Source organism: Pleurodeles waltl, chromosome 3_1, assembly GCF_031143425.1.
Source record: "Pleurodeles waltl isolate 20211129_DDA chromosome 3_1, aPleWal1.hap1.20221129, whole genome shotgun sequence".
Taxonomy (NCBI): domain Eukaryota; kingdom Metazoa; phylum Chordata; class Amphibia; order Caudata; family Salamandridae; genus Pleurodeles; species Pleurodeles waltl.
Genome location: NC_090440.1, coordinates 1,755,417,255 through 1,755,444,612, shown reverse-complemented (window position 1 = coordinate 1,755,444,612; position 27,358 = coordinate 1,755,417,255). Strand labels below are relative to the sequence as shown.

The following is a 27,358-nucleotide window of genomic DNA, read 5'->3' as shown; positions in this document are numbered from 1 at the left end:
GTAACCAACCGTTTCTGGATTTTACTGGGGTATAGAAGGGTAGCGGTCTTATAGGATTTGTTAAGAATTGAGAAAATACTGTGTACTTGAGATGGGCAATAGCACACCCCTTTTCAAGGATATCATAACCAGTTAATGTAGGCTGCTACTGATGGGAAGAGATGGTTTATGCAAGTTGCAAGGCAGTTTTCTACAAGCAGGTTTGATGTTTCGATTTTTAAAAGGCTAGTTTCCTCCTTGTCCATAGGTTAGAAAGCAGTGAAGGATGACTGACAAGGGGAAGTAGGGCTAGAGAATATGGTGACTAAGGGCCTCATTTCAACCCTGGCGGTCACCGACCGCCAGGGTTAAAGTGGTGTTTGTACAGCCAACAGGCTGGCGGTACGAAATGCCACATTATGACCGCAGCAGTACTGCCGTGGTCACACCGCCGGGACCAGCAGTTTACCGCCATGGATGTCCCGTGGTCACAATCCACCAGGGCACTGGGGATTTTGATTCCCCTTACCGCCAGCCTGTCCATGGCAGCAGACACCGCTATGGAAAGGTTGGCGGTAAGGGGACTCGTGGTGCCCCTGCACTGCCCATGCACTTAGCATGGGCAGTGCAGGGGCCCCCAGGCACAGCCCCATCGCGATTTCCACTGTCTGCTTGGCAGATAGTGGAAAGCGCGACGGGTGCTGCTGCACCCACCGCCAAGGTTGAAATGAGGGCCAAAGTGTTTAGTGGGGACTCACAAATGCTTGTTATTTTTGATTTGTAAAACAGCACCCGGTCCTCATGGCATTATTGAGTTGAATAGGGGAGGTTCTTTGATGCTTCTTCAGTGGTAATTTACTCGAGTTTTTTTTTTTTTTCATTTGCCACCTTATTCCTGACTGGGAAGCTCGGCATCGAAACTAGTTTTTGCGAAGATTTGAATTTATGACAAATCTTTGTATGGGGACTGACACTACAAACGTGAAGTTGCAGTAGAATGTTATCATGTACTCCTGCTCAAGACTACTTTGCGCAGTTTGTTGATTTCTGCTTGTTGAAGTTGCTGAGTCATCAGACCAAGATTGATTTTTAGCTTTGCCCATTTGCAGTTATCTGGGTAATACTAAGGGTGCGAGAGGCGGAGCACTGTGAGTGGATGGTCAAGCTGAATCGGTGGCTGTATCACAATGTTGGCTTTCGTGATGTGCATGAGCGCTTATTGATGTACTTATTGGTGTACGTTAAATGCAGTGCGTTTGGGCCTCTAAAACTGATTGAAAGCCAGTGCATTTTAGTTTTTAGTTAGTTCAGATGGTGGCCTGTTGTAATTTCTGTCTGCTCGCATGTTGAGGTCCCCTGTTGCCAGAATTGTTTGTTAAAGTCAGCAGGTACAATGCTGCATCGAGAGGCTTGGCCAAGCATTTCGGGTCAGATCTTGAAATGATTGTCTGTGGGTAACTCTACTGTGTGCTCTGGCAGTCTTTTTTTATTTTTTATTTTAATGATCATTTTTTATTGTTTTTTATAGAAAGAAAGGGAGAGAAAAGGAAAAGAGAGAAAGATAGAAATCCACAGGTAGGTCCTGGCGCTGCCAGCATAAAATCAGCTTCACAAAGACAGCATAAATTGACAGTATGGCATCTCAAAATTACCATTATTCGGCATAGAGCACACAATCGTAAGCGTTCATGGGAGAAGACCAAGCCATTTCCCCCATACTGTTATGTGTTTATGGGGGCAACCCCTCACCTCATAGACTGATTTTTCTTGGCTTGCGCAACAATCAACTCCGTGCCTCCATTTCTGGAAGGACGGACCAGTGGCTGAGTTCCAAGTGGCTGCAGTGTCTCTATTTGCCACCAATAGGGCAGGTTCCCTGAATGTACGGTCTGCCCTTGAGTCCTCCGGCGCTTCCATTGTGCCCAACAGGACCAGTTTTGGGGACATCTGTTGCACCCTCCCTATCACTGCATTCAGTTAATGATTTATCTTACCCCAGAATACCTCTATGTGTGGGCACTTCCAGACCATAATAAAGAAGTCCGCCACTTCTTCTGAGCACCGAGGACTTTGGACGTAGGCCCACTCGGTGCAGCCGGTCAGGAGAAAGGTATGACCCATACAAAAAAATACATTGGCACCAATCGCAACTTTGCCGACACCCCCAGTAGTCTATGTGTCATTAGCGCATCCATCCAGTCTGCCTCCTTAAGAGGTCCCAGCTATCCCTCCCATTTATCTCTGATATGGTTTAGGTTGCCCGGGACATGGTTAATTAACATCTTGTAAATTTGGGACACCCCTTTCTTCCACAGCGCTCCAATTAGTAATTTGGCCTCAAGTGTACTATATTCCGGTAGTGCGGGATAAGTGCATGCTCAGGGCATGGCGGAATTGGAGGTACCTAAAGAATTGCGTGCGGGAGAGTTGAGAGTTGGTTTGCAAATCCTAAAAGGATTGCATGGCATCCCCTTTCCACACATTGCCCAGCTGTGAAATGCCCACCAAATCTCATCTCTCAAACCCACTCAGCACAGCCGATTTGTTGAGCCATTTGCCATGCCACAATTGGGTCTGCTGGGTAAATACATTGTTCCATTGAGTGTGCTGCAGGGCCGCCCGCCATGCAAGAAAAACTGCTGTAGTGACTGGGTCCATCCCACGGGGAAGTGATGATCCATACAGGAGGTCTAGGATAAGCGGAAAGCCAAGAGTAGCTAATTCCAGTTTATGAGCCGGATCGGCCCACCCCCCATTAAACCAGTCATGCACAACCAAGAGCTGTGTCGCTAGGTAATACAAGTAAGGGTTAGCCATGCCTATCCCCCCATCGTATACCCCCCTCTGGCAGTGCTGCAGCGCAATCCGGTGTCTCGAGCCATACCAGAGGAATGAAGTTGCAGTTCTATCTAATGTATGGAATCAGGAATGTGAAATCGAGAATGGGAAGTTCTGGAGCACATATAAAATATGCAGCAGTATCATCATCTTATATAAGGCCACATGGCCCAGAATTTTTAATGGTAGCGCTTGCCATCTCCGTAGGTCCGCCTTGATTCGAGACCGCAACGGTGTCAGGTTTAAGGACCATGTTAGTTCCGGGAGGAGGGTCACCCATATACCTAAGTATTTGAAGCTCAACCGGCGAATGGGCACTACCCCCTGCCAATCGTAGCAGTCCCGCGACTCTGCCGGGGCACCAGCACCGAGTTGGCGGGGTTCATTTTGAGCCCCGATGCCTCCTCATAACAGCACAGAAGGTGAAAGCTCCTCGGGCCAGACTAAATGGGTTCCGTCGTGTATAGCAAAATATCATCGGCATACAGCTCCACTCGATCTTCAGACATGTTTTCCCAATGCCAATAACGATAGTGGGTCAATTGTTGTGCCAAAGGCTCAATGGCCAGGGCAAAAAGAAGAGGGGACAGGGGACAGCCCTGGCGCGTTTCTCTGAGAATAGAGAAAGTGGAGGATAGGATAGAATACTCGGGCCGTGCGATTGGTGCATAAGGCACGGACCAGTCGACAGAATCTAGGCCCCAACAATATCAAAAGCCTTCTCGACATCAACAAATAAAAGAGGCAGGTTCTGGGGTAACTGGTGGCGCTGTGCTAAGGCCACATGTAGACCACGTATACAATGTTGTGTGCTGTGGTTAGCCATAAATCCACACTGATCCGAGTGAATCAGCAATGGCAGGACCCTCTTAAGTCGTGAGGCAAGAATTGCTGCATAAATCTTCACCTCGCTGCTAATAAGGGATATTGGTCTGTAGTCCGCACGTAGCTGTGACAGTTGCTGAGTTTTGGCAAGCACCACAATAGTGGCCACATCTAATCCTTCCGGAAACTAGCCCAGTCGGTCAACCTCCTCATTTAAGGCTTTAAGGTGCAGCATTGGGTCATCTCAAAACACTTTATAGTTTTCCGATGGAAACCCGTAAGGTACGGGAGTCTTTCCCGCTTCCAGTGAGGAGATTGCTTCATTAATTTCCTCGCTTGTTAGAGGGTCATCCAGGATTGCTGCCTCCGTAGAGGGCAATTCAGGAAGGGGAATGTCTATTAAGAAATGGCGAGCATGATCCGAGCCAATCGCCGCAGAGGCCCTGTATGGTACTTCATAATAAGAGGCAAATGTATCCGCCACTTCTTGAAGCTTAGTAACAGGTTCTCCCTGCATGTTAAAATTTCAGGGATAATTCTATAGATGATTGAGGATGTGAGGCCAACCAGTAACGCAGCTTCCCATTTTTGTCCCCCCACATGAAAACCCTGGCATTAACCGCACGCCCAAAGGTGTTTAGCCACCTCTAGAGAGTAATCACAAATCTCTTCCCGTATCAGCAAGAGCTGTCTGGCCACCCCCTCGTTCGGCTGTGCGATTTGTTCTGCCTCCAACTGGGTGTCCCGGGCCTCCAATTGAGTAATGTGGAGGGTTTGGGATCACTCCTGGGAGCGGATGAGGCTCTTGGCCACACCCTGCATCACCACTTTGCTTGCACCCCAGAGACTTCCTGGTGAGGAGACTGATTCTTCATTAAGAATTAAAATATTCCTGAAGTGTTTATCTCAATTGTTGGACGTGGGGTTTGTGCTGCAGGTACCATGCATTCATTCGTCACATAGGGCGAACCACCGCCTGGGCGGGCCCCATTACAAACCTGAGTGGCGCGTGGTCTGATTTACCCATCGGCAGGATTTCAATGTGTGTGAGATGGCAGCAATCTGTGGCTGGTAATAAGACAAGGTCAATTCTAGATTGTGTATGGTATGCTGCTGAAGAATGCATAAACTGATGGCACCGCAGATGCTAGACTCTCCACGCATCACACAGCCCCAGGGACGCCAGCCAGCTCGACAGTCCTGCGACCTGTCTATGGGCTGAAGGGAATCCCATCACGTCCAGCGCGGGGTCAGGGACCGCGTTAAAATCTCCCCCCAGAATAGTGACCTCTTGGGGCAGATCCAAGAGCAGGCTAGTGAGTTCGCTTAGAGTCCTGCGTACAGCTGCAGGCGGGGCGTACACGCTAATAGCGTTGACAGTGAGGCCTTCCACTTTCCCAGTCAGGACCACATATCGCCCTTGTGGGTCTCTCCGCACATGGGTAACTACCATAGGAAAGGAGCAGTGAAGCAGTATTGCTGCCCCCCTCGATCCACGCACAAACACTGCATGGTATATCCTGTCAAAGCCATTATGGGCAAAGAACGGACAGCAGTCCCAGAGAAGGTGGATCTCCTGCAGCAGGAGCATGTCAGGTCGGTGGCAGTGAGCGTGCCCAAGCTCCGCCGTTCGCTCGATCTTATCTAGAAGACCATTAATGTTCCATGAAATAATTTGCATCAGTCCCATCCTATCTGTAGATATATGTCAACTGAGTTCTTACCCAGGGGTCCTCCCAGGTGCCCTCCAGGTTCCCAATCAACAGAGTAAGTGTATTGCCCTGATGTGTGCCATAGTACCTGCTGTACAGCAGTGTGTGCCTATATCCCTGTGCATTTGGTAGTCAAAGCAATCTAAAAATAATTCTGAACAGCAATAACAAATGCCATGCAACATGGCACAAACGCACGCACCCCCCAACTCCCACCCCACCCCATCCCATACTTCCCCCAGGAAGGATCTGTCGCCCTTATAAAACATCTAACTCTCTAACACAGAAAGGTATAAACTCCAATCCAGCGGACAGTGGCGGACCCCTCCACAGTGTTGGATTAAAGAGCATTAGATATTAGGCAGTTGCATATTAACATGCAACTAGATCGAAATTTTACTCGCCCTCTCCCCCCTCCATTCCCATTGCGAGAGTCACAGCGCTGGACTTCGGGATAAGGCAGAGTCACTGGTGGCACCCAACCGCTCAGGTGTCAGCCCCCTCGCTCGCAGCTCCCCCTCCGTTCCATCAAAGCTGATGCTTGTTGGATGCTCGGGCAGCTTCAATTGAGTGGTTCCCTGTGGCAGGGGTCCCACGGGGAACCGGATCGCGAGCCCCGCCACACCCTGCACCTCCTGGAGCGCATGCGGTGCTGCGGGCCTAGGGGTTGCCGCAGCTGACAGTCCATTGGCAGCGCCTCCCGGTTCCGCTGAGAACCGCCGCCAGGAGGGCCCAGAGGGACCTCTTTGGTTATCCATGTCCATGCCGCCGTGGGATTCTCAAAGAAATGAGTTTTGTTGTTGTGCACCACTCAGAGCCTTGCAGGAAAAAGAAGACGGTAAGGTATCTTCATCACTCTCAATTTCTGCTTGACCTCTGTATAGGCTCTACGCTGTAGTTGAACTTCTCTCATGTAGTATGGAAATATAAGGACCGTTGCTCCATCGCAGCATAGTTCTTTTTCGCACGTGCCTCCTGTAGCACCGCATCTCTGTCTTTAAAGTTAAAGAAACAAAGAATCACCGGTTGTGGTGGAGAGCCTGGCGGAGGCCTAGCCTGCAGAGCCCTATGGGCTCGCTTAATGGCAAACCATGGTGTGATGCGATCCCCCAGACATCCACGATTTAAACCACTCTTCCAAGAAGGAGGCCTGGGAAGAGGCTGCCGTGTTTTCTGGAAGGCCTATGAAACGGATATAGTTATGCCTTGAGCGATTTTTGGCATCCTCCGCCCTGCAATGTAATCCTGATGTCCGGACCAACAATGTGGACACTTGAGCTTTAAAGGCAGTCATTTCTTCTTCCATAGTGGATATTCTCGAATCCGCCTCTGTGATCTGTGCAGTTGCACTGTGGAGATCTTTGCGCACCAGTGCCACATCAACCGTGACCTTCCCAATTTTCATCTCCACCGCTGTTTGGGAGGTCTGGATGGCTTGAAGAATGGTCGCTAGGTCTCTGGGGGGGCAATGATTTTCCACCACAGGGCCGCCCGAGGCTAGGTCCCCAGCGTGAGTCGAGCTCGGACCTGTGGTAAACTATTCCATGCGTGTTTGCACTGAGGCTGACTGAGCTGTCTTGTCCTTGCTCATTGTAGTTCTCCCAGTGCGTTGTCATCTCAGCAGCAGATGCGAACTCACTCAGATCCGTAGAATCGTCCAGTCACTGCAGCGGTCATTGCACGCAAGAGCAGCGGATGCCCCTGCCCCAGACGCAGGTTGCTCACATGTGCTGCAGCGTCGTTTGGATTGTGGCCATCTGTTAGCGGGGTAAGCCCACCCCCGCACAGCCACGAGGAGCTGTGTATTACACTCCCTTCTCAGCCACCCCCACAGCGATGCAGGCATCTCACAGCCGGGGAGAGAGCCTCCAAGAAAAGCTACTAAGGCTTCTGAATATCTGGCCCAAGTTAAAGATGTCTCCTCAGGAGACCCGGCTTATAGGTCTAGGCCCTCGCCGGGACCCATGTCTATCTCATTGGAGTCAATTGGGCTCCTCTGCAATGGGATCCGAGGTCCCATGGGGCCCCAGGGCGTGGTTAAAGTCCCTCTCCGCAATCCAGCCTTCAGCAAAGATTAGACTGATTACATAATCCCAGTGCCGGTGGGTCTTCTCGCCGTGAGGCAGAGGCACATAGATCAAGACCAGAGCACCTGCACTTTACATTTAACTCTTAATATTTGAAGTGGTCACCCTGGTGCATTGCCATCCAAGCAACAGCACTCCAGTTTATAATGTCCGGGGGCTGCGCCGCTCCAGGACGCGCACCAGGGTATTTCGGTGGGCCTGCCCACTCGGCTCCGCCAGCAGGCCCGCTGGGTCTCCAGCCTCCTCACAGGCGCCGCTTACTCCCGGCTGTTATGTTGCGGCGCAGCCCACTCCACCACGCCAGCCATCCCTTCTTAAGGCCTGCACGCTGCCCCCTGGTGCCGGGGGCCTGTGCAGGCACTCTGCCCAGTTGCGTTCACTCTCAGGCCTGTGCCGTGGCACGGCCTCTCCACCTTGCTGTGCCTGCTGCCGTCGGCCCCGGATGCCCTAATTCCGGGCGGGGCCCACTTCACCTCTGCTCCGCCTCCTCAACTCCACTCCACTTCAGCTCGCTCTTCTTTTCTTGCCGAGCAGCCCCAGCTCAGTCCAGGAGACAAGCGGAGGGTCCGCCCGCCTCACATCATAACTGGTGCCCTCCGAGGCCCCAGCGCAGCCACCAGCCGAGCACCTTTTCAACGGCGCCTGGCCGCCATTTTAGGACGTGAGCCTCCTATCATCACCCGGCACCACACGGGCTCTCCTGGGCGCCGCAAACCAAGAACCATAGTTGCACTTTTTCAGAATTCATTTACTTTATCAAGATTAATTTCACTAAACATACATCAAGGTGCACCAAGGTAAAACCAGGTGGAGACATAAGGAACTGAAAATTCAGGGAAACGCCTAAATGAGGAAAAAACCCACTCCCTCTCACTCTCCCCCTTTCCACCCCTCCGATAGATCCCAGAGAGGAGAGAAGAAGGGCAATGTTTTGGAAAGGGTTAAAAAGAGACATGCAAAGCAAACAGTGACTGCTAAGCTTTCCACATAGGTTAGCCATTCGTTGTTCTGCTCTACATCCCAAATAGTCTACAGATTTTCCCATTTTCTTTCGTTAGGTACATTAATTATTCAACATGATCACTGGAATCAGCCTCTTCTATATTTCCAGTGCACGATTTTATGCACTGTGAATTTTGTGATTTCATTGATTGCTGTTGTGGGACCATAACAAGTACCACGTTTTACTTAATAAATGCTTGTTCCTTTGCTTTTATCAAATCGTATATCCTGCCATATCTGCTGCTAGAATTGACTGCTCGTAGGATTCCTTCCTTGGATGCGGTGTGAAAACAAGGGGCTCTCCTACACTGATTTATTTCTTCCTATTCAACCTCTTTCTCTTGTTTCTCTCCCTTTATCCTGCGGAAATTGGTGGAAGGGGTTCCTTCCAGAAAAACTGAAAAGTAGAGTCCATTTTTTTTTGTTTATCAGCATCTGCTGCAGTGCTCAGAGTTTTCCTTTGCAGCAACAAGAATGGCCCATTTTGATGATAGGACAAACACACAACATTTGTACCAATGACTACAGCTGTAAAGTTAACAAAGATTTTGAGGCAGCCAGTGTTACGTCTTAAGGGAGCTACCTAGGCGGTCTGAGACTAACTTAGGGATTGGTAGGTTGGGCTTTGAGGGAAGGTGACAGAGTGGAGTACAGAGGGAGAGTACAGGCAAATATGGCACCAGTCAAATGACGTGGGCTTGGAAGCCTATGTGTTAGTGGCAGTCCCCCTTAAATTATGAAAACTTTGGCAGTATGGAAAAGTTTAAATAATTTAAGGACAGGCTACCAACACTGCAAGTTTGTTCCTTCAATTGGAATTTCTTGTTAGAGGAAAGGATGTAAGCAGTGATGCAACATGATGCCCTAAATAGGTATGTAGTTGAGCAAGGTAAAGTAAGATTTAGAAAAACTGGGGGAGATTTATCAGATGTGCCATGGGTGCAGGTGGTCACAGGTAAAGAAAAACTGGCTATAATGCTGCATATGTGTGCACTTGTTTGTGCCTAGCATGGTGTCTCTTAAGCCTGTCAGTGATATTCCCATGTAACAATTGATTCATGGCATGTTGAGCTCTTTGCGGCGTCTGCCTTCCCAACCCCACTTTTGGCCCTTCTGTAGGATGATTGGGCCAATTCTTACACATTGTGGTTTGTAGCCTGATGGTGTCCTACCTTGGGAAAAACCAAGTTCCCTTGGCATAAAGGAGGATCTTCTTGATTTTTTTTGTAAGCATTATGGTATCTACCTATGTCATAATGCAGCCTACTCTCTGCATATTGTGGGCATTTTTGGCATGACGGTGCACACCCTATCACAATGCGGTCCAATCTTGGAATATAGTGGGAATGATTTGTACTATGCAGCCCATCAAGTATGTAAAGCTTGACCTGGAGTATTGGTGCTCATTTATGGCATATTGTGGGTATCCTTGACATATATTTATTTGCAGTTTCGCATAACATGGACCTATGGTTGTTAGAATGCTTTACATAAGAATATTTACAGTAACATAAGCAATATAGTTTTGTTACATTAGATTTTGTCATGTCACAAAACAAGAAGAGCTAATTGCTCTGTGGTAATTCATGTACACGTCACAAGGACTACAGGCAGAAAGTCAAATGCTGCCATCTAGACTGATAGTATAATCCTCTGCTTGGTAGTAGAGCACATCACCGTAAAACCATCACTCGTCCTGATCATGGATTTAGTGCATCACTTCCCGTATTTCTACAGTTCTTCCTTTGGCCATACCCAATGATATTTAATTATTTGCAGATACATAATTTCAAAAGTAGGATGCAACATTTAATATTCAGTACTTAAAAGCTCTCTGAAAATGTTAAGAGTTGATTTATGTTGTAGTATACCTGCAGCTAACTAAAATGCTCGGCCCAGTTGCTCTACTGGAGAAGGCTGTTGCATATATTAAATAGTAGACTTATGTAGTTGGCCAACCTTACTTCCAAAATGGCAAAATGACAAGTATTAACGGAGCTGGATTGAAGAGGTTATGGTATAGTTGATAGTGAAATTTCTCAACTTGTCTCCTGAAGAAAAATGCCTGGCAATGCAGGGCAACTGAGTAAGATGGTTGAATCCTTCAGTTCAGCCTCGGGGGAAGGTGGAACAGGATAGAGACACTGAAGCATGGTGAACTGTGTTGCTCCACAATGCTACAACTTCTCATGCAATCTCTGCGACTGCTGGCTGGAGCGCAGTCCCTGCTCTCCTCTCGCCTTGATCCTCTCATCTATCCAGAATGTTGGCCTGCCCCGCTGCAGCATCCCCCAAGTTAGGCTGGCAGGCCGGGATCTCTATGAACACCAGCAACACAAGAGTTTATAGACTCGTCTCATCAGCCACCACTGTGTATGACACCAAGTGTGCCCTTGTTTCCGAACCCTTCACATCTCTGCAGGCGTCAGAGGAATGTAGATCTTGAATATTCTGGAGACAGCTATCTGTGTTTGGAGGTTCAGATGCATCTGGAGTGATTCAACCGAGCAAGAGTAGGGTACAGTATGTAGGAGTAGTGCTGTGCTCGTGAATGTAGGCATTTATGGCAGTATGAGGTCTATCCCTGTCAAAATGCCGGACATGGTGTAATGGTGGACTGTAATCGCATGTTGTATACATTAGTGACATAATTGTGGCCACCCCTTGCATAATGGAGGGAATTTCTGGTGCGATGTTCATCCTTGCATGTGATTTTGATACATGGGTATAAGGTAGAATTTGTTCATGTGTGTCAGTGGTGTATGTGAGTAATTGGTGAAAATATTGGTTGATGCTTGGGGGATAAAAATGTATTTACTGAAAATGAAAAGCAGGCATTTTGGGTGGGAGTGGGATGGTGTCATGAATATGGCAAGCTGTTGTTTAGGGGAAATAGAGTTTATTTAGAAAGAAGCTTTTTGAACTAGTAGTGTGTGCATTTTCAGAAAGTGACATACTAATGTTTAGGGTGCAAAATATTTAAAACTGTTATTTGAATAAAAACGCATGATGGGGTCTGGTAACATATTGCTGATGTTGTTCCATTGGTACAAGAGTGCACTTGCTTCTGTGGCTACTGTTTTATTACTTGTGTTGAGACACTTCATTTCTCCAAACTGATACAGCATTTTGTGCCACTATCACTACTGTTGCCAGAGGCCTCGATCTGTTTAACTTGCATTGTTGCCTGAGCATTATTCGAGCCAGTAAGATCTTGCTATGTCTGCTGTCTACAACTAGAGGTTTTCAAATCTTTGTTACATAGTGTTTCTGTCTTGCCCCTTTCACATATATTTTCGTTCAGTACACATGATTGAAAATATATTTGGAAGGCACAGTGTAGAAAATTTGAAAAGTGGAATGTAGAAATGAAGAAACATGTTTTATATGTTCTGTAATTCCATACCCATAAGTTTTTAATGTTTTTACCTGTCTATAATATATACATATATATATATATATATATATATATATATATATATATATATATATATATATCGCGTTAGTCAATGTTATGGGAGTTGCTCCTGTGAAATGCACTTATACTCTTTTTTTAAAGTTTTCTTATTATTTGAATAGAATAATCGGGATTCCATGTAATAGAATATAGATTAAGTGTCCCTTCAAAAGCTAGGGTGTTTTAGGAAGTTTACATAAATAAGGGCAATGAAATTGGCCAGGTTGGCACATTTAAAAAATATAGGCACCCGCATCTCCAATTATGAGAGCTCTGTGAATCTCTCAGCATAGGAATCGGAGAACCCTGTATGTTCCAGTGGGGGGGGGGGGGGGGGGGGGGGGGGGGGGGGCAGCGTCTTCGATAAGCCCTGCTTCTTTAGTTGCGCAAATAATTTTAGCTACTGCCCTCCCCCAAACGCCCCTGTTGCTTCCGCTGCTCTCCGTCTGCTTTAAAAATGTTTTGCTCGTTCTACTTTAGTCTCCGTTTCTCCAACTCAGATCGGTAACTAAAAAAAACACTTTGTAAGCGCGCGTATGTTTGGTGTGCATGCCTACAAAATGGCACAGGTGGCAGCCTCAATGCCTATTGTCTTTTTATTTTAAACTTTATCCATGCTGCTCTATATCGTGGACGGTGTGCAGAGTGGCTAAAAGACAGGAGCAAAGCCATTAGGTCATAATGGCGAGACAAATAAAATTTGCCGATGCTTGTTTCCAAAGTTGTCTTGGGGAGGAAAACCTCCAAAAATTGGGCTCGATGTTATAAACATTTTAGTTAAGCAGTTATTAGTTCACGGTAGACGATAAATGCCTTCCTTAGACCCCCCTTTCGCAATGACAGTCTATTAACTTGATAAAATGTACAGTGTATATAAGTAGCCCCAAAGTATAGCGTGAAAGTAAAGCGGTATGCGGGCAAACTGAGGTGAATAGCAAAGACTCACGTGATACCGGAGCTGAGCACCTCGATGACTGAAACCTGTGGCGCAGGTGAAGACAAAGACTTTATTTTATTTCGCTGACGGCTCTTCGACTCGTGTGAGTCAGAGCTGATGTTCAACTAGTCCTGCTAATCATACAAAAGGATGAGACGTTCCAATGCGACAGCGTTTAACGAGGCGAGTTTTTTTCAGCGCATGACCGTAGAACGGAAGAAGCTATCTAACGAGGCGGGTAAGATAGCTCAGGGGGTTGAGCGTCCAGGTACAGGTCTCAAGTCCCGGAATGATCAGTCAGGTCATCCCTTACGAGGTCGCTCAAGTGACAACTTTGAATTAGATGGCAATAATACGAATTATTGGAATTATTGTTATGCACTGGCAGATGTCCACTCAGTCTGCGGTATGCATTATGTAAAGAACCGATGCCATCAATAAGTGCATGCCCTCAAAAGCATCTCAAATACACGCTTTGTGCTGGAGGAGCCTGTTTTGTTTGTTCTGGCTCTTGCTTATGGAAAGAGAGTCATGTGGAAGATGAAATAAATCTTAGTTCCTCATCATCATTTCTCAGAAACCAATTCATTTCCAAATATGTTACTCAAATGCATGTTGCTCTCACTACACGCCCACTGTATTCTCAAACAAGTCTAAATGCATACACCCTCACTCACTTGATCATGTTTTTTTCATGCTTTTCTCTCGGTCTTTCTACCGGCCCTTAAAGCGCAGACCTAAAGTCCGTGAAACCTGCCGGTATACGCAAGGGTTACGCCCCTTTTTGTTTATACACAGGTGACTTAAGGTGACATAGAATCGCATGTCATCCAGGATTTCACGAAAAAAAACTCGGTTTAACGGGATTAACTGTTTACTACGCAAACTCCTTGCTCCTGGTACTTGTTTCACCTTCTGACGTCGACGCTTCAGCACATTTGCTCTTTTATCAAGAGACTTAACCAATTCTGGTGCAAGGCAAGACACGAGTTTTCAGATCTCCGTGGTATTGTGATTGCTTCCATTCCGCTACCAATGAACCTTCAGGGGTGGTTCTCCATTTTACCCTGTCAAGCCCCGTTCCTGCACTTTTCGTCTTTGCGAAGCATAAGACCCTTAAGCATAGACTGCCTGTTGTTCATACACACAGCACTTTTACCCATTTCCATTGCGTTTTTACTCTTCCTCGCGCACCAGACAAAGTTCTGCCTACTTGATCAGAATGTGTTACGGTATTTGTGTATGTATGTATATATCTGTGTGTGTATGTGTATATGTATACATATATATATATATATATATATATATATATATATATATATATATATATATATATGTATATATATATATATATATATTGAAAAAAACAATGGTTACAGGGGCGTTATAGTTAGGTTCTGAATTTACTCGTACAAAACCATAGAAATTCTTCAGTTATAGTTGGAGTTCTTTCAGTCAACTAAACCGGTGCCCTAAGGTAACTATAACTCCCGCTAACCATAACTATAACTGCTGAATTTCTTAGGTTTTGTGCGATTAAATTCAGAGCCTAACTATAACATCTAACATTTGTTTTTTAAGTGGATTTCTATGTTTTTTTGAATTTTATATCCTAACTATATCATCTCTGTAACCTTTGTTTTTTTTCAGTGATTTTTTTATTTTTTTATTATCATTACGTAAAATTACTTTACGTTAATGTAACCACAAACACTCACCCCCAGTCATAGATCTGGGTTTAATCCATCGTTCTTTTGCTCACCATGCCACCCCAGTTTGAACCCAGCCATATGCAAATCAGTCTTGACCCTGTTCCTCATGGGAACAGTCCATACCGAACTGCCAAGCCAGGTCCTCACTGGACCGGAAACAAGCATCCTGGGACCGGTTTCGGGGTTTCACCCCTCATCAGCCAGGCTAGCTTGAATCCAGTGGCATGGGAAGCACGGGACCCACGTCTGGGCATACCCTTCCCACTTAGGGCGACAAAGCAAAAACAACAAGTGATGGACGGAATGCTGAACATTGTCAAACACTCACCCCCAGTCATAGATCTGGGTTTAATCCATCGTTCTTTTGCTCACCATGCCACCCCAGTTTGAACCCAGCCATATGCAAATCAGTCTTGACCCTGTTCCTCATGGGAACAGTCCATACCGAACTGCCAAGCCAGGTCCTCACTGGACCGGAAACAAGCATCCTGGGACCGGTTTCGGGGTTTCACCCCTCATCAGCCAGGCTAGCTTGAATCCAGTGGCATGGGAAGCACGGGACCCACGTCTGGGCATACCCTTCCCACTTAGGGCGACAAAGCAAAAACAACAAGTGATGGACGGAATGCTGAACATTGTCAAACACTCACCCCCAGTCATAGATCTGGGTTTAATCCATCGTTCTTTTGCTCACCATGCCACCCCAGTTTGAACCCAGCCATATGCAAATCAGTCTTGACCCTGTTCCTCATGGGAAGAGTCCATACCGAACGGCCAAGCCAGGTCCTCACTGGACCGGAAACAAGCATCCTGGGACCGGTTTCGGGGTTTCACCCCTCATCAGCCAGGCTAGCTTGAATCCAGTGGCATGGGAAGCACGGGACCCACGTCTGGGCATACCCTTCCCACTTAGGGCGACAAAGCAAAAACAACAAGTGATGGACGGAATGCTGAACATTGTCAAACACTCACCCCCAGTCATAGATCTGGGTTTAATCCATCGTTCTTTTGCTCACCATGCCACCCCAGTTTGAACCCAGCCATATGCAAATCAGTCTTGACCCTGTTCCTCATGGGAACAGTCCATACCGAACTGCCAAGCCAGGTCCTCACTGGACCGGAAACAAGCATCCTGGGACCGGTTTCGGGGTTTCACCCCTCATCAGCCAGGCTAGCTTGAATCCAGTGGCATGGGAAGCACGGGACCCACGTCTGGGCATACCCTTCCCACTTAGGGCGACAAAGCAAAAACAACAAGTGATGGACGGAATGCTGAACATTGTCAAACACTCACCCCCAGTCATAGATCTGGGTTTAATCCATCGTTCTTTTGCTCACCATGCCACCCCAGTTTGAACCCAGCCATATGCAAATCAGTCTTGACCCTGTTCCTCATGGGAACAGTCCATACCGAACTGCCAAGCCAGGTCCTCACTGGACCGGAAACAAGCATCCTGGGACCGGTTTCGGGGTTTCACCCCTCATCAGCCAGGCTAGCTTGAATCCAGTGGCATGGGAAGCACGGGACCCACGTCTGGGCATACCCTTCCCACTTAGGGCGACAAAGCAAAAACAACAAGTGATGGACGGAATGCTGAACATTGTCAAACACTCACCCCCAGTCATAGATCTGGGTTTAATCCATCGTTCTTTTGCTCACCATGCCACCCCAGTTTGAACCCAGCCATATGCAAATCAGTCTTGATCCTGTTCCTCATGGGAACAGTCCATACCGAACTGCCAAGCCAGGTCCTCACTGGACCGGAAACAAGCATCCTGGGACCGGTTTCGGGGTTTCACCTGAAGAACCGGGAAAGGCAGGCTCACCTCTCCCAGCGGTGGAGGGGACACCCTAGGCCTTCAGGGTCTCTTACCAGCAAAGAACACAACAGGCGGAGTCACGACTGATGAGGAAGAGAAAAGTTTTATTAGTAAAACAGATAATAGCTCGAGCTGAGCACAGTGTCCCAGGACAGTCTGAATGACTTTCCTACGGAGGCTGGCTGCTTCATTCTGCAGCGTACAATCTTATATAGTTAAGCTGCCCCCCTTCAGCCAGGAAGCCACCCCTCCATATCTGGCGAACACAAAAGCTTCAAACAGTTCTCCTTTTAACCCGAGAGCATCCTGCTGACGTACATACATTTGATTAGTCTTTCCTGCTTGTACTCCCACTGTCTCGGGAGTATCCTGCTAATACACGGCAAAGTGACAGTTCATTTGTCAAATGTCAGTCTTATCACAGTTGGTTTGATAATTTACGAGGATATCCCTTGCCAGAGGCCCCTGGAATGCGGTGGGAAGAGGTGCAGTTCTGTTCGTGCACAATGATAAGAAGGATACAGCTGTGGCTCGGTATCCTGAAAGTCAGCTTGGTTAGATAAGTGGAGAGGCCCAGAGAAGGAAATGGTTTTACACAAAAACTGAGTTCACAGGGAAGTCAACTTACACAGTTTAAATGAAGAGTCAGCTTTGTCGAGCACATGGCAATATTAATGGAATACGCAGAAATAAAGTCTGAGGCAAATACATCTCGGATTATTATTTAACAATCCCTCCTTTTGCCATTGCGAGGCAAATTTCTGTTCAGTTCACTTCTATCTTTAGAAGCTCATCAATTTGTTGTTGAAGCATTAGTCGCTCAGTATGCTCTTTGATATTGGTGGGTTTGGGTGTTAACATCGAAGCACAGACCCCACACAATGCAGGACCACATTGTACGCATAGACAGCATGTGAAGAATGTGGCAGCTATGATAGCCAGGAATATCAAAACCTTCCAACCCCAGGAGACCAACACCTGCCACAGACCTGAAGTCCAAGACCAAGGCGTACCGTTGTCCTCATGTAACCGATGCTATTTTATGTAATCTTGAAATGGCTGCAAATACTGAGGGTGAATTATCTGGTATGTAAACGCAGCAGCTGGCCCCTATGATGCGACAAGCTCCACCCCTATCTGCTAGTATGACGTCAAGCACCATTCTGTTCTGAAGAGCTACCATCCGGGTAGCTTGGAGTTCTGCGGTGTTATTGGCAAGTGCTCCAGCTGTTTCATTTATCGTAGCCTCCAAGACTCGCGTTAGTCGTCGTATTTGCAGACTGTTCACCGAGGGCCCCCAAAAGGGTAGCAGTCCTTTTGTTATATCCATGAACAGCTGTGCGGAAGTGTCTGTTTGGTCTACAGTATCTCTTCTTTGTCGATGATACGTAGGTGGCTTGTTGAACGTTGGTGGGAGAAGGAAGGCAATATAGCAAATGCCGCTCCAACCAGGTGGCAGCCAGGTGTAGGCCTTACTCCCACATACAAAGTATAGTCCTGTAGGTGCATTGAGGTAAGGGGTGGAGGTGTTGTACGTGATGGTCGCATTACAGACACTGACTCCGACAGGTATGCGTCCTTGTCCGCAGATACAGAGCGGGGCCTGCCGAGGTCTGATAGATATTGTTTTTGGTTTCATGGAGACCGGACCAAATGTATATTCCATGAGTGGATAGCGGGGCAAGGTCATGATCCTACGCATTGTTGGAGAATCCGTACAATTGCACGCGATGTGTATCTTGGCTTGAAACTGAAGGATAAAGTCTTCAAAGAGTGTGTTGTTCGTTATGATACCGGGTCGTCTCACAGGCCTAGAACCGGGTAGGGGGGTCTGTATTGAAACATTGGACATTAAGGAACAAGTGTAGGCAGCCGTTACAGGAAAGACTGGAAACTGAAATGCATGAGCAGCCGTATGAGGAAAAAGACCACAAACCCAACAGTCTGTCAAGTTTGTAACAAGTTGATGTTGATGTAGCATCTGGATGAACGTATTATTGTCATATTCTTGTCTCCTGGCATGTATCTCAGGTGGTAGAGATACATGTGTATGCATGGGCGCAGACGTTGGTGTAGGAGGCTGTCTTTTCTCTGTAGCAGTGTGGATGGTCCAGCCAATGCACGCTAATATGACAAGAAGCACTACAATTATCGCCAGACACGTTGTACGTGGACCAAACAATTTTTTTAAATGTTTAATTTTTCTCAGTTTCTGTCTCTGTACGCTCTTCTCGTAATCTGAATACATAGTCCTTTTCCTTTCTCAAGTCTGCTCTTCTCACTGGCAGTGATCAATATCAAATTTAGTTATTCAGTACCTGCGTGCCACCCAGCCTCCCCTAGGTGCTGCCCGTGACTGGTGGTTGCTCCACCGGTGGGTGATTCCAGCAGTCCTATTGACACTCTCTGGTCCGCCACACCGGACAAAATCACGGCCCTGCAGCGAATGTTTGGCTGGATGCAACAGGTAAACGATGAATCATCTATTCAATGTTGGTGACGTTTGCGGAGGTCATATCTCGCAGAACCAGGCTCAGTCTGATCCGGAAACAAGGGAACAACTGGAACACCTTCAGGTGTCGCTCCCCGAAGGACCGAATCACTCTCCTCCTGGGTGGCTGTCCACTCTATCTGCGCGTCACTGAAAGGAACAAAAGTGGGTACTTTCTCGCATTCGTCGTCACCTTGACCCTCTTTCACCCACTGATCGTATGGTAAGGGCAAAGGTACCCTTTTGCAGTGTGAAGCGTGGATCCAATTCTTTGCTCCCTCGACTTTCACAGCAGTCCTGGTAGCAAGGAGTACTTGGCGGGGGCCTTTCCACCGGGGCTCGAGACTCTTTTTGCGCTGGAAATTCTTGGTGAGGACCCAGTCACCAGGCTCGATACAGTGGCCTGGAGTAAGAGGTAATGGTGGCAGAATATCCTTCACCTGCTGATGAATGAGACGTAAAGAGTTAGTGAGTTCATTGAGATAATCCATCAATACAGGGTATGGTAAATCTGAGTATTTCTTTGGCCTTGGAACTCCCCACACATTAGCCGGTCTCCCCATGACCACTTCATATGGCGAGAGACCTGACTTGGAATGTGGTGTAGCCCGAAGTGACAACAGGGCCAGGGGGAGAGCATCAGGCCACGATATGCCTTTGTCAGCACATATTTTGGACAACTTCAATTTGAGTGAACCATTATATTTCTCAACTAGTCCTGCAGCTTGTGGATGGTTGGCAGCATGGAATTTCTGTCTAATTCCCAATCCTTCACACACCTTTTTCATCACCTGACCTGTAAAATGGCTGCCATTGTCTGACCATGCAATTCGAGGCATTCCAAACCGGGGAAAGAACTCTTTCAAGAGTACCTTAGCAGTTGTAAGGGCTGTGTTATCCCTTGTAGGATAGGCTTCTACCCATTTGCTAAACATGCAGACGACCACCAATACATACTTCAAATTGTTACATCTTTCCATTTCGATGTAATCCATCTGTATAGCTTCAAATGGATAATCAGGGGGTGCGAAATGGCCGGGAGGTACTTTAATGCCCTTGCCAGGATTGTGTTGCATGCAAATCATACAGTGTTTAACCAACTTCTCAGCTGCCTTTGGAATGTTTTTGTTGTACCAGACAGGGGCAAGAAGTTTGCATATCCCTGCTGGACTGATGTGTGCTGGACCATGAGCCATTGTCACTACAGGAAGGACATACCCATCAGGAAGCATCCATCTCTGGGCTTCTGACAAGTCTGTCCAACACCCTGTTTCTTCATTAAACCTCGCGTGTGTCTCCTTCCATGATGCCAATTCAACTTCCGTCGCTTCTGCCTGTATGCTTTTCACACTCTCTACCGTGTCCTCAAACATCCCGTTATCTGGGACCCATCTGGCTGGTCCCGCTACATACATCTTGTTTTTCGTCTGACGTGCTGTTTCCTTCGCTACCTGATCTGCAAAGGCGTTCCCTTTCCCTACGTGATCAGTGATCTTTCTGTGTGCGCTGCATTTCACAATGGCCATGGTCCGTGGCAGGGCTAGAACGGAGAGCAGTCTGTGTATTAACCCCCCATGTTGTATGTGGGTGCCGTGTGATGTGAGAAAGCCTCTTTCCGCCCACAATCTGCCAAAATTGTGTGCCACTCCAAACGCGTATTGACTGTCAGTGTAGATATTGACATCTAAATCTGTGCTTATTTCACAGGCTCTAATCAGTGCCACTAACTCAGCCGCTTGTGCTGAATTATGTGGTATCCGACGTGCTTCAACTACTGCCGTTAGTGTTGTGATAGCATATGCAGCTGATGTGGTGCCATCAGGTAATTTGAGACATGAACCATCAATGTACAAGGTGCCTTGGGGGTTACTTAGAGGCGTGTCTTGCAGATCTACCCTTCCTTTCGTTTCCTCCTCTGTCCTGATAATGCAGTCATGTATATCAGTATGTGTATCTTCAGAGCTTTCAGTCAGGGGTAATAACGTTGCGGGATTCAAGGTAGTGCATCTTTTGATGGTGATGTGACTGGCAAGAAGTGTTAACTCATAACTGGTCAGGCGGGCATTTGTAAGGTGTTGTGTCTTAGTTTTGTTAAGTAGGGCATCAACGGCATGTGGGACCAACAATAATAATGAAGTATCCATAACTATTCCAGCTGATTGGCGCACTGCTACTGCGGTTGCAGCTACAGCCCGTAGGCAGCTTGGAAGAGCCCTGGCAACAGGATCCAGAAGGGCTGAAAAATAAGCACATGGTCGCTGTTTGCCACCATGTTCTTGTGTCAGGACTGAGAGAGAGCAACCGTTATGTTCACTTACAAACAATGTAAAGGGCTTATGATAGTCAGGCGTGCCTAACACAGGGGCTGAACAGAGAGCGTCCTTCAAATCTTCAAAGCTGGACTGGCATTCAGTATTCCAGACAACGGTGTCCGGGCAGTCTTTGTGGGTGAGTGCTAAGAAAGGCTTGATAAGGAGAGAAAAATTAGGTATCCATTGGCGGCAAAAAGATGTGATGCCAATGAATCCCCTGACCTCCCTCTGTGTTGTGGGGACAGGTATATTGCGTATGGCTTGTACCCGGGCCGGGGTAAGTGTACGTCCCTCCTTCGACAGCAGGTGACCAAGATAGGTAACCTGCTGTTGACAATACTGTAATTTAGTAAGGGATACTTTGTGATGGTGTTGGGATAGATAAGTGAGAAGTGCAACTGTGTCTTTTTTGCAATTTTCTTGGGAGTCAGAAGCAATAAGGAGATCATCAACATATTGTACCAGGGCGGAACCAGCGGGGAATTGAAAGGAATCCAACTGTCCCTTGAGCACCTGGCTAAAAACACTGGGTGATTCCGTGTACCCCTGAGGTGCGCGACAGAACCGGAAACTGCGACCGCCCAGGGAGAATCCAAAAATGTGTCTGCTGTCCGGGTGAATGGGTATGCTAAAGAATGCATTCTTGAGATCAATTACAGAGAACCAGGTAGCAGTGGAGGGTATCATTGTTAGGAGGGTGGTAATGTCGGGTACAACAGGGAATTGAGGCTCCACTACTTTATTAACTGCTCGAAGGTCAAGCACAAAGCGTAGGCCGGGCTGATGGGAAGAATCAGCGGACTTTTTGAGTACTGGGAGTATGGGGCTGTTACATGTATTACCTCTGGTCTCTTCAACAACCCCTTTATCAATCAGCTGCAATATAATGTCCTTGAGGGCCTGTTCAGTGTGATGTGGTAACTTGTACTGTGGCAGACGGGGAAGTAGTGCATGCTCTTTTAACTTGATGGAGAAAGGGGGGATATCAAGGCAGCCCACATCTTCATTGTTTGAAGCCCAAAGTGTAGCGGGGAGCATCTCTAGCTCAGGCGGGAGTGGTAACGCTATGAACTGGGTGGGTGTCACGTGAGGACCCATGGTGACGTACACGCCATCAGGGGAACAATATATAGTGGCGTGTAATCTTTTCAGTAAATCGAGACCTAGCAAATTTTCACTACAACCAGAGGTAAGTATTAGAGGAGAATCAACAGTGTAGGGACCAATTGTGAGTTCCAGTGGCTTGGATACGGGGTTAATCACTGGGACGCCTGAGAATCCTACAGACACGTTAGTATTGCTGGACAAAGGGACCCCAGGGACCGCATCCTTCATAACAGAACTCTTAGTGGCTCCAGTGTCAATTAAAAAATTCTTAGAAGTACCATCTAGTTGTACTTCTACATGTGGGCCATTCTGTTTAACTGGGATTGGGACGGGTCCTATCCTCCCTTGTCCTAAGCTGTCCTAGCAGGAATAGAAGCCCTGACCTTCTTCCGGATCATAATTATCATTATAATACTGGCGTTGGGAAGAACTATTGTCAAAGTAATTTTCAGCGGCTGCTATATTTTGCTGTTGATGGGCTCTATTAGGTCCCTGCTGTGGGGGACCTCCCCGTCCTCTACCTCGGGGTGCACCACGGGGCGCTCCTCTACCTCTTGTCTGGGGCGCAAACCCGTTTTTATTTGGGCAATCATTTTTCCAATGACCTTCCTCTTTACAATAGGCACACTGATTGTAGCTCAGGGAATAGCGGGGCTGATAACTGTTGGGACCATTATTTTGGTACTGAGGTCCACGGGGAATTGACCTATTCTGGGGGTACGCCTGCTGTACTAGAATTTTAGTTTTTAACTCTTTTGTTTGTTTGTCTTTTCTGTCCTTCTCTTCATGAACCCTATTCTCGTAATATTGGGCCATATTAAGTATCTCAATGGGAGTGCTTGTCGACCAGGTACTCTCAGTCAACCGAATTTTTGAGGCCACCTCAGGTGATATGCAATTTACAAATTTATCTACAAACAGCCGCATACCACCTTCGGTAGAGGTGTCTTGTCCACTAAAGTCAGTGTATGCCCTTTCAAACCGAGAGAAAAAGTCAGCAATGTGTTCGTCTTTCTTTTGTTTACATGTATCTATTCTATCCCAGTCTACTAATCGCGGGGGCAAGGACTTCTGTATAAGCGTAAGAAGTCTGTCAGGGAGAGCTACTATTAGGGCTCCCGGCTTGTCACCAGGCTTCCTGTCTTTGTCCTCGTGGTCCAGTTGATCCCAGGTACCGCCTAGCTCAACAGGATAGTCTTTCTGTATGATAGTCTTCCAGATATCCTGTGGTACAAGGGTACCAAACAACATTTTAATGTCCATGAGAGTCAATATTTGTGGACTTATTATTTGGGAAAATTCTTTATAGAAGCCGGCAGGATTCTTGCGTGGATCAGGCAAGTGGGCTTTTAGCGCTAGGACCTCTGTTCTATCCCATTGCTGGTACACAAATTGTTGTTTCCAGTGAGCGGGCACTACCGCGGCACCCTCTCCTGTGGCTGGAACGTAGCTGGGTGGGACTTCCCTTAAGGGGTGCTGTTTTGTGTGAGTGGAAGGAATACGTGAAGGACTGGGTGAACCTGTTTCTTTATCCCTCTTGTGGTGATAGTTCTTCCTATAACTTAACAGCTGACGGAGGTAGTCCTTAAGGTCCTTTCCCTGATGATAGCCTGTGGCTACCTCCTGTTTTATTCTGAGTACCTGCAAGGGGGATTGCTATCTAAATTTTCGTCCCATTTTTCCATTAGTATCTCACACATACGTTGTATCATGTCTGCCTGTTGTACTGCTTGAAACTGAGCAAAATTCTGCCAAATAGTCTCCAGGCTTGGCTGTGTTAAGATATATTTATGCAACATTGTGTTAATTTTCCTTTCTTCTGTCAGTTTATTGCGTCGTGGACGTCCTGGGGGAGGTGATATTGTGAGGCCATCATCGTCTGAGCTCTCGTCTTTTATTTGTAGCAAGGGGGCTGAAGCGCTTGGGGAGTCTGACCTGGGGGTCACTGGAGCTGATGCTGGGGGTCTCTGGTGTTCAGATTGTGGTGGGTGGGCAAATGTTACTGCATTCACTGGTGAACCTAATGGCTGGGGCATCTGAGCAATTGGGGGTAAAGCTGGATATATTGTCGGGGTATAAACAGGGGGGCAGTCTAGGACATCTTGCATGAGAGGATCCTTTTCGGAGTCTCTTTTCTTTTTTTCAGGTGTTTGTTGAACCACATATATCCTGTCTGTATCTAACTGGTGTCTTCTATCTATCTGGGCCCATCCCTGCTCTGCATTCTGCCGGTCATATTCTTGGGCTTTCTCAGCATCTGATTTTGCATTATGTATCTTAGCATCCTTTGCTGCTTTAATTCGTTTTTGTCTACCCTCTTTCTGCCATAACCTGAGTGAATCAAACATACCAGGCCTACTTTTGGTTGCAAATAATCTTTCTTCGAAAAAATCAATTTTCAGTTCATCAAAAGTCCCATGCAGTGGCCACTGTAATTCAGCACTATGCCTAGTCTTTTTACGCCATATGTCAGTCCATATTATACTTCCCACCACGTGTTTTACATACATTTCATGGCAAGGAGTTCCAATTGGAGGAGCCGGACAAGACTCCTCCAAGCGGGAGTCCGCTTGACAACAAAAACAGCACCATTTCCTTAATTTACTGAATGCCGGCATTATTTTAAACAGACAGTTGTAACTTAGTATCAGTGGATGGAAAACAGAAACAACGGAAGCAAATATGCAATCTATATATTATGACAGTTAATTATTTTACAAAACATCCACTGACTTCGGTCTTTGCAAAGATCGAATAACACCTACCAGACAGACACAGAAAAGACAGGGGTTAACCCTGTCCTTACCTTACTCTTGTCTTCCTCCTCAGTCAGGACTCCGAACTCAGGGCCAGCTATGTCAGGAACTCCAGTCAGGGCAGAGCCGCCGGCGCCCGTTGAGACAAAGAGGGGGGAGCACCGCTGGAGTACCGCAGGTCCACGAGGAAAAAGATACTTCCCAAATCAGTTGTGGGGCTCCCCCTTTGGTAGTCCTGCAGTGAACCTCCTCCTCCTTCCGAGCAGACGGCGGGTGCCACTGATGGAGTCCCTGTTCGGGCGCCAACTGAAGAACCGGGAAAGGCAGGCTCACCTCTCCCAGCGGTGGAGGGGACACCCTAGGCCTTCAGGGTCTCTTACCAGCAAAGAACACAACAGGCGGAGTCACGACTGATGAGGAAGAGAAAAGTTTTATTAGTAAAACAGATAATAGCTCGAGCTGAGCACAGTGTCCCAGGACAGTCTGAATGACTTTCCTACGGAGGCTGGCTGCTTCATTCTGCAGCGTACAATCTTATATAGTTAAGCTGCCCCCCTTCAGCCAGGAAGCCACCCCTCCATATCTGGCGAACACAAAAGCTTCAAACAGTTCTCCTTTTAACCCGAGAGCATCCTGCTGACGTACATACATTTGATTAGTCTTTCCTGCTTGTACTCCCACTGTCTCGGGAGTATCCTGCTAATACACGGCAAAGTGACAGTTCATTTGTCAAATGTCAGTCTTATCACAGTTGGTTTGATAATTTACGAGGATATCCCTTGCCGGAGGCCCCTGGAATGCGGTGGGAAGAGGTGCAGTTCTGTTCGTGCACAATGATAAGAAGGATACAGCTGTGGCTCGGTATCCTGAAAGTCAGCTTGGTTAGATAAGTGGAGAGGCCCAGAGAAGGAAATGGTTTTACACAAAAACTGAGTTCACAGGGAAGTCAACTTACACAGTTTAAATGAAGAGTCAGCTTTGTCGAGCACATGGCAATATTAATGGAATACGCAGAAATAAAGTCTGAGGCAAATACATCTCGGATTATTATTTAACACACCCCTCATCAGCCAATGCCCTTTAAGTTCCAAGCCTCACACAGCTTTCGGCCGTGTGCGGTGGGGTTGGGTGCAGGGCCTGGGCTGCAGCCAGGACCTGCGGCGAAAGCCCTAAAAGCATCAAACGCCATGCATGGCCTTTGCAGAACAGTAAAAAAAAACAAAATGGGGCTGGGCATATATACTCTAACACCCTTGCCTTGGTCCTGGGTTCTCCCTTGGATCCCGCCAGAGTCAAAAAGTATTAAAAAAAAAAAAAATAATAGAGATAGTCCGCAGGTGGATCAGCAGATTTTGCCGATTTATTTATTTTATATATTTTTTTTTTCAAAACATGCGGTCTCCAGCACATCTTATAAACTTGTCCCCAGGTGAGCTACGTCCCAGGGGCATGACCAATATAATTAACAAGGAGTGGAGTGCACGGGGCCCCCTCCTAGGCCTTTTACAAGCCCCGGAGACCACTGCCTCCCAGGGGCTATATTTAATAAATATACGAGGGGAGTGGTGCACACACGCTCCTGGGCCCCTAGGGCCCACCTCCCCAGGGTTATATCTTATAAATATATGGGGGAGCATCGCGGATCCCCACAGGCCTAGGGGACCTCTAAATAATTAGAGGCCCTTGTGGACACCCCTAAGGCCCCAGGGACCACCACCTCCCCAGGGCCAAATACATATTTTAAAATGGGAGTGGGCATGTGGCCCCTTCTCCCTAGGCTGTATAGAACAATGTGGACCGCTGGGGGAGCCTCAAGGTTGCAGGAGGCGGGAGACTGCATTGTTCTTGCATGCAGGGAGCTGCTGCAAAAAGCAGCTCCCTGCGTATGGGAGCAATAATTTAATCTCTTTCCCTGCCTGCATGTCTGCGGGCAGAGAAAGAGATGACATCTTCACTTCCAGTAAGCAGGAGCATTTTCACAGCTCCCGCTTGCTAGAAGTGGAGTGTTTTTTTTTAGCTTAATGGGAACTGGCACAGCGCCCACCAAGCAGAAGCAAACAGTAATTCTCTCAAACAGGGGCCATCTTGTTAACATAGTGGTGGCTCATATAATCCTATATATTTCAAATATAATGTTAATTTCCTTATGTATAAAAACAAACTCCATCATTTCAAAGTAATCAAAATTAAATGGTATTGTAATGCTTTCTAAACTATATAATATACGCATATTACCCATCCTGGATGTTTGCTCATCAACACGGCTAAATAACATGTGTCTCCTTAGTCCTTTGGAATATATATATATATATATATATATAT

At 47.1% G+C, this 27,358-nt stretch overlaps 3 protein-coding genes across 4 annotated transcripts in view; 1 reads left to right on the top strand and 2 right to left on the bottom strand.

Annotated features, from left to right (window-relative positions):
* ITGB2 (integrin subunit beta 2) overlaps positions 1–12,971 on the bottom strand; it is a 487,597-nt gene extending 474,626 nt beyond the window's left edge. Inside the window, exon 1 of the mRNA XM_069225707.1 lies at positions 12,847–12,971. The gene's annotated coding sequence lies outside the window, so the exon portion shown is untranslated. The remainder of the gene's footprint in view (positions 1–12,846) is intronic.
* The window catches only part of SLX9 (SLX9 ribosome biogenesis factor), a 397,849-nt gene that overhangs the window by 7,571 nt on the left and 362,920 nt on the right, over positions 1–27,358 (top strand). The window lies entirely within an intron of this gene.
* On the bottom strand, positions 16,455–26,058 carry LOC138285576 (uncharacterized). Of its 2 annotated transcripts, none has more exons than XM_069225703.1 (2): positions 25,087–26,058; positions 16,455–19,304 (listed from the first exon to the last, which is right to left on the bottom strand). In XM_069225703.1, exon 2 carries the CDS (start codon positions 18,616–18,618, stop codon positions 17,392–17,394), a length of 1,227 nt encoding a protein of 408 aa, XP_069081804.1. In that variant the 5' UTR covers positions 18,619–19,304; positions 25,087–26,058; the 3' UTR covers positions 16,455–17,391. The 2 variants fall into 2 exon arrangements, with proteins under 2 accessions (XP_069081804.1, XP_069081805.1); XM_069225704.1 differs by having other exon boundaries at positions 25,092–26,058.